Genomic DNA, 7,721 nt, shown 5'->3' with positions numbered 1-7,721 from the left:
CTATCCATCCTGAGATATTAAACTTGAAATGAACACATCTAATAGTATCATAGGTAGGGTTGCAATTTTCCGGGAATATTCAAAGTTGGAAACTTTCCATGGGAATTAACAAGAATTAACAGGAATTAACGGGAATTAACGGGAATGAACTGGAAATGTTGTGGGTAATTTATACTAACTGTATTTACCTTGTCATATACAGACATAAATATAAACATTTTGTTGTGTCATAGGCTGATTTGAGCCCTGAGGAAACTTTGGGCACTTGACTATATGCTTCTGCATCGTTGTGTCATTCTTAACATAGGTCTTTGCACAGTATTTGCAAATGTACACAGCCTTTCCTTCTACATTGGATGGGGTGAAATGTCTCCACACATGAGAGAGTGCACGTGGCATTGTTCTGTAGAATAAGATGAGAAGAAAGTTTGTGAAAAGACACTAATGCAATGCCAGAGATATAAATAGTTCCAAACAATTGGAATCGTCTGTTAACATATTTTACAATTGATGGATAAATGAATGGAAATAGTCTAGATGAACAGATGAACAATCCTCAATCAGCATGCTAATATATTTTCCCAGTAATATCATGGAAACTTACCTGACTAGTCCTGCACTCTACAGCAGGCCTCAGTAGCCCTGCTGTAGAGTGAAGCATGCTGGGAGTTATCTGTGCATGTGATGGAAGAATGCACAGTGGAGGGTTGAAACTCAACGTTCCATACATCTTTAAAATAGAGTTTTGAATCATGTTTTTATTGCTCAGCGTTTAATTTGCATAGTTTTTTTTTTTCAAAATTCCCCAAATTCCCGAGCTTAACTTCCCATGGAAAGTTTCCGGAAAGTTTCCTGAAATTTACCGGAAACCTTTCGCCCCTTTGCAACCCTAATCATAGGACAGAACCAGAGCTAGTAATCCCTTTTCTTCCAGATGTTTCTCTAATGTGAACTGTTTCCTCTTCTCTCTTCTTTCTAAAGATTGAAGATCCTCATTAATCGTCAGCTCACGGTTCTGGTTCCGGACGTCACCATGAGCCGCTGGGATCGCTCCCTCCTGTCCGCCGCCCCCCGGCTAGCAGTCGCCACGGTGATTCTCCTCCTCCAGCTCCAGCTCTCGTTGGCTGGCGCTCCGCCCGAGTCCAGCCTGGACGGCTCGGTCTCGGCCGTGTCCACCAACAAGACGGAGTGCTCCAAGCCCGAGGCGTGCACCAGGGGCGTGGTGCTGCCCATCTGGGAGCCCATGAACCCGTCCTTCGGAGACAAGGTTGCCCGGGCGACGGTTTACTTTGTGGCCCTGGTCTACATGTTCCTGGGTGTGTCCATCATCGCTGACCGCTTCATGGCGTCGATAGAGGTCATCACCTCACAGGAGAAGGAGATCACCATCAAGAAACCCAACGGGGAGACCACCACCACCACGGTCCGGATCTGGAACGAGACGGTGTCCAACCTCACCCTCATGGCTCTGGGCTCTTCGGCCCCGGAGATCCTGCTCTCCGTCATAGAGGTCATAGGTCACCGGTTCCAGGCGGGCACGCTGGGCCCCTCCACCATCGTGGGCTCGGCGGCGTTCAACATGTTCGTGATCATCGGGCTGTGTGTGTACGTGGTGCCGGACGGCGAGACCAGGAAGGTCAAGCACCTGCGGGTCTTCTTCGTCACGGCCACCTGGAGCATCTTCGCCTACATCTGGCTCTACCTGATCCTGTGTGTGATCTCGCCCGGCGTGGTGCAGGTGTGGGAGGGGCTTCTCACCTTCATGTTCTTCCCCATCTGCGTGGTCTTCGCCTGGGTGGCCGACCGCCGCCTGCTCTTCTACAAGTACGTGTACAAGCGCTACCGCACTGGGAAGCAGCGTGGGATGATCATCGAGACCGAGGGCGACCGGCCACTTCCTTCCAAGGTGAAACTCATATTACCACAACAAATACTAATACTACCTCGTACATAACACCATCACTCACAGTACTAATACCATATCAGCAACTGAAACAGAAATTTATTTATTTGCCAACAAAAAGACAAAACCTTTGAACGAAATCTGAGTTTTTTTATTATCTTTAAAGACTATTTCTGATTCATCATAATCTGGGTCTTGTTTTCACACCTGTGATCATAATAGTCGTTGCTAAGCTAAAGTTAATTTCTATGATCCGAGAATTCAGAAATCATTCTATAATATTCATTCAAAGCAAAATCCTATCTGCCAAATATAACTGAATTTCTGAGGGGCTTTATAACTGAATAAAAATATATTAGACCAACAATAAAATATTCTCTTAACTCGGGAACTAATACAATTTATCTTTTATCTCAACTCAGCTGAATCTAACATCATCAGATTTTCAAATCTCTATCTGAAATGCAGGTACTTTCTTTGAATGTTAATATTTTGTCATCCTGAACAGAAGTTCCTCGATGATGATGATGATGATTTTGATCATTGAATCAGATTTTAAAAGCTTCCTTCATCAGAATCTCTCTAAAGAACCGAAACTGTCCTGCTGCCAAATCTCTTTTCCAAGGGCATGAAGTTAGGAAGCAGTAAAACTAATTAAGCACTTCTCATCCAAACATGAGAAGAAGCAGATCAGGCACCGAGTGGGCGGGAGTAAGTGATGAGTCATGTGTCTGCATTACTGAATGGAACTCAGCCAAAGTGAAGTAATACTGCAAAGAAACCTGCAAAGAAGTACTTGTGTAGTATTGTCACTTGTTAATTTCCTGTTGTATTACTATAAGATGCTTTGTCACATACTTAATAATTGGTAATGTAGTGTTCATTCATGACTCATGTTATTTAAACATAAGATCTGAATCGACACTCATCCGCGTGTCAGACGGAAAAGAGCAAATCATATCAAAAACCCTCTAAACGATCTAATCATAATTCATCAATACATGTCTACCTAATGTAAAGGACGACTTCTATGAAAAACAGAAGCTATTCATTTCGAGAGTTATAAAATAATGGGATTTCAATATGTTCAATAAAAATGTTATGCTAATATGAACTTGTATTCCCAGGCAACAGCAGAACTGTTCAAACCTCTCTGTTCACTAAACTCAGATGAATCCTCCCGAACCAAACTCTGGAATCAAACAGTTTTAATGCTCAGATGAGATTCATATTAAACGATTGCATGAAAGTCGTCCAGCTCAAAGGAGCAAAGCAAATATTTAATATATTATACTTATATTTACATTCATCATTTAATTTAATTTGTGTTACTTCTTGAACATTTTTACATGCTCAAGTGTACAGGAAACACTTTAATTGCTGAGGCTCCTCTTTTCAGCCTCTGTCTGAAACCAATCAATCTATACTGATGACGCTCCCTTCTCTGTCCTGGTCAGGTGGACATCGAGATGGACGGGAAGATGCTGAACTCTCATGGCGTGGACTTCCTGGACGGGTCCCTGGGTTTGGACCTGGACGAGAAAGACCTGGACGAGGAGGAGACCCGCAGAGACATGGCCAAGATCCTGAAGGAGCTGAAGCAGAAGCACCCCGACAAGGAGGTGGGTGGAGGAGTGAAGGAGGAACCTGCATGAAGGGCAGAGGCAGCGGGTCAGGAGACATGAACAGACGCAGCTGTCTGTGCTGTTCTCCTGTCTGTGCTGTTCTCCTCTCTGGTGTTTTCTTGCTTTGGGAATAAAATGTCAGAATAATCAGCGACAGATGGGCGACTTTCTGTTGCCTTCTCTATCACTGTGATTATGGAGATGAATGCAGCCCAGGTCTCATCTCAGCCACTCACATTAATCTGATAATGGTGCAGCTGGAAAGAAACAGAAAGCTGCAGCAGTTGTGACACAAATATATGAATACAAGCATAAACACAGATAGTACAATTTTGTTGATGGTTACTCTGTCGGTGTATAAACAGTAACTGTACAGTACTTGTGTCTGTATATACAGAACAACTACAAGTGAAAGACTGTTAAGTATAGTGTTAAGAGTGTTCTCGACCTCAGTTTAAATCATCAAGACATAAGAAACAGTTTTGTTTTCCTGACTCTGTGTTCCTACTTCTGTATTTGAGAAACCCAGCAACATATGGAAAGGATGATGAGCTTCGTTCCAGTCTGTGTTCCTCTTATTTTTTTTGGACGAGGTTTCACACAAACACGTGTAACAGAAAACACAAGCTTCTTACATGCATGAGAGACGCTGCTCAAATAGGTTTTACGCTCTTTGCCCTCGTCTCTATGTGGATTAAGATGGAGGCAGATGAAGCTGCTGTCAAACACTAGTCTGCTTTTTATTTGTCCTCATACTCATCCTGGACACAGGGACAACAATATTAGAGTAGAGTTATATTCTTATTTTAGCTGCAGTTTCCGAAGTGGCACTGCAAACGTTGGAGACATTTTCAGAAATGTCTCCTGCTGGCCCCCTTGTGAAATATGAGAATACAGCAGGAACATATCTGGAAATTGCACAGCCAGTGAGTGAGTGTGATGATGACATCTTGAATATGATGAAATCAGCTTGGACGGGAAATGGGATTCGAGAGCTCGAGGGCCAATTTGAGCCAATCAAATCTTTTTAGAGTTGTTTAACTGGAGTAAAAACTGTTCACCTGATCCCCAACAGTACTAATCATCTGTGGGATCAGGACAAGTGGGAACTATTACAATTAAATTTTGAGAGGATGAAACCAGGAACAGGGAAGCAGGACGGATGTTTGCTGCAATGAGCTCTTGGATCTGGATCCTCTCGTTGAAGGACTCGTTGACTGATGAGATCACAGAGCTGCTCTGGTTTGTTATGTGTGGTTGTGTAAGATCTCACAAAGCCTCCGATAATCGGATGCTTCTTCCTCTATGTAAGATAATCACAGACGCTGTGATAGAAATGTCTCTGCTGTAGCAACACGACTCAGATCTCAACCAGGATGAAACTGTCGGGGAGTCGTCGGTGTATTAAATCCAGAATCGACCGTGAAGAAGAACATGTTTTCACTGTTCGTGTGCCGTTGTGTTTTCTCGCCTCAGGTGGAACAACTCATCGAACTCGCCAACTACCAAGTCCTGAGCCAGCAGCAGAAGAGTCGTGCTTTCTACCGCTGCCAGGCCACTCGACTGATGACCGGCGCCGGCAACATCCTGAAGAAGCACGCCGCCGACCAGGCCCGGAAGGCCGTCAGCATGCACGAGGTCCGCTCCGACGTCGGCGAGAACGACCCCATCTCCAGGATCTTCTTTGAGCCCGGTTCCTACCAGTGCCTGGAGAACTGCGGCACCGTGGCCGTCAACGTGATGCGGCGCGGCGGCGACCTGAGCAAGACGCTCACCGTGGAGTACCGGACAGAAGACGGGACGGCCAACGCCGGATCGGACTACGAGTTCACCGAGGGCGTGGTGGTGTTCAAGGCCGGCGAGACGCTGAAGGAGATCCGCGTCGGGGTCATCGATGACGACATCTTTGAGGAGGACGAGAACTTCCTGATCCACCTGTCCAACGTCAGGGTGTTGACCTCCGAAGGGGAGGAGCCCGACGAAGGCGAGGCAGCCAATCACGTGGACTCAGTGGCATGTCTCGGCCTACCCGCCACCGCCACCGTCACCATCTTTGATGACGACCACGCCGGTATCTTTACCTTCGAGGAGCCTGTTTGCCACGTGAGCGAGAGCGTGGGCACCATGGAGGTGAAGGTGCTGAGGACGTCGGGCGCTCGCGGCGTGGTCACCGTGCCGTACAAGACGGTGGAGGGAACCGCCCGAGGCAGCGGCGAGGACTTCGAGGACTCGCACGGCGTCTTGGAGTTTCAGAACGACGAGATCTTGTGAGTCACAATCTCCCTTTGATTTCCAATCCTCCTGCTGATGTTGTTCTTGTGTTTCACGCTCTGTGTTTGAGGGAGCGGGGGGGCGAGTGAGATGTGGCGATGGCGTCCAGCCGACCACTCCCTCTGTTTTATAACTTGTCTCTATTCTCTACTTTGACTCGTTCATCCTCTTCTCTCATCGCTCTGTTCATTCCTCTTTGCTCTGGATTCTGTTGTGCTGCTGATTCCAGGTTCCTGGTTCTCTACTTGTTCTCTACTGGTTCTCTACTGGTTCTCTACTTCTTCTCTACTTCTTCTCTACTTCTTCTCTACTTGTTCTCTACTTCTTCTCTACTTCTTCTCTACTTCTTCTCTACTTCTTCTCTACTTCTTCTCTCGTTGTTCTCTACTTGTTCTCTACTCGTTCTCTACTTGTTCTCTCCTTGTTCTCTACTTGTTCTCTACTTCTTCTCTACTGGTTCTCTACTTGTTCTCTACTTGTTCTCTACTTCTTCTCTCCTTGTTCTCTACTTCTTCTCTACTTCTTCTCTCCTTGTTCTCTACTTCTTCTCTACTTCTTCTCTACTGGTTCTCTACTTGTTCTCTACTTGTTCTCTACTTCTTCTCTCCTTGTTCTCTACTTGTTCTCTACTTCTTCTCTCCTTGTTCTCTACTTCTTCTCTACTTCTTCTCTACTGGTTCTCTACTTGTTCTCTACTTGTTCTCTACTTCTTCTCTCCTTGTTCTCTACTTCTTCTCTAATTCTTCTCTCCTTGTTCTCTACTTCTTCTCTACTTGTTCTCTACTTGTTCTCTACTTCTTCTCTACTTCTTCTCTACTTGTTCCCTTCTTGTTCTCTACTTGCTCTCTACTTCTTCTCTACTGGTTCTCTACTTCTTCTCTACTTCTTCTCTACTTCTTCTCTACTTCTTCTCTACTTCTTCTCTACTGGTTCTCTACTTCTTCTCTACTTGATCTCTACTGGTTCTCTACTTCTTCTCTACTTCTTCTCTACTGGTTCTCTACTTCTTCTCTCCTTGTTCTCTACTTCTTCTCTACTTGTTCCCTTCTTGTTCTTTACTGGTTCTCTACTTCTTCTCTACTTCTTCTCTACTTGTTGTCTACTTGTTCTCTACTTCTTCTCTACTGGTTCTCTACTTGTTCTCTACTTCTTTTCTACTTCTTCTCTACTGGTTCTCTACTGGTTCTCTACTTCTTCTCTACTTCTTCTCTACTTCTTCTCTCCTTGTTCTCTACTTCTTCTCTACTTCTTCTCTACTTCTTCTCTATTTCTTCTCTACTTCTTCTCTACTTCTTCTCTACCTGCTGCACAATAGACCTGATCTATGGGATCGTGAGCTGCAGAGAAGTTGGGAAATTGGGTGATTTCTTTCAGAGTGTGTGTGTGGTTTGAATCTTAAGTAGAAGGATCGTCAGTGGGAGGAGCTGGTTGCTGGGAACATATACAAATAAACACCTTAAACAAATGAGCAGCAGGGAAACTGGGCAACGCTGGGGGGGGGGGGGTATCTATCTATTCAACCTAATTGGACTACACAAAGGCGTTTTAATAAAGAGTCCCAGTTGCCCTTTCAGGTGACTTTCTGCTGTGTGTGAACATCCCAGAGAAACCACTTAGCCGCCGGAGCTCCTCTGTTGTCTCTCCTGTGTGAACGGGACCTGGAGCTCCGTGTGAGGCCCCCTGCTGTGAAGCTGCTCCGCCACAGATCAGAGCTCATCCCGCCTGACGCACAGACCTGATTATCTGATGCTGAGGTTCATGATTGCTCTAGCAGCTCATTCCAGGAGGCCTCTGTGCTGATGTTCTCTCGTCACTCACAACCTGGGGAATCAGCTCCAGCGTTCAGACTCATGTTTGTGCGATGCTCGACACTTTGGCTCGACGCCAGGTCGTCTTTGTTCTTTGAATCTGTTACTGCTGTA

At 45.5% G+C, this 7,721-nt stretch overlaps 1 protein-coding gene across 16 annotated transcripts in view; it reads left to right on the top strand.

The window, feature by feature from the left end:
• Positions 1-1,033: 1,033 nt before the first annotated feature.
• slc8a1b (solute carrier family 8 member 1b) overlaps positions 1,034-7,721 on the top strand; it is a 103,069-nt gene continuing 96,381 nt past the window's right edge. For 7 of the 16 annotated variants that reach the window (XM_061087361.1, XM_061087360.1, XM_061087369.1 and 4 more), the window contains exons 1-3: positions 1,193-1,906; positions 3,361-3,525; positions 5,005-5,795. In XM_061087361.1, coding sequence (XP_060943344.1) covers positions 1,244-1,906; positions 3,361-3,525; positions 5,005-5,795 — 1,619 coding nt within the window. In that variant the 5' untranslated portion in view covers positions 1,193-1,243. Of the gene's footprint in view, positions 1,907-3,360; positions 3,526-5,004; positions 5,796-7,721 lie in introns of all 16 variants that reach the window. The other 9 variants (XM_061087367.1, XM_061087371.1, XM_061087368.1 and 6 more) reach the window with 4 other exon arrangements.

Source organism: Limanda limanda, chromosome 15 (genome assembly GCF_963576545.1).
Source record: "Limanda limanda chromosome 15, fLimLim1.1, whole genome shotgun sequence".
NCBI classification, from domain to species: Eukaryota; Metazoa; Chordata; class Actinopteri; order Pleuronectiformes; family Pleuronectidae; genus Limanda; species Limanda limanda.
The sequence above is the reverse complement of the archived record's forward strand: the minus strand, read 5'-3'. Positions and strand labels throughout refer to the sequence as shown.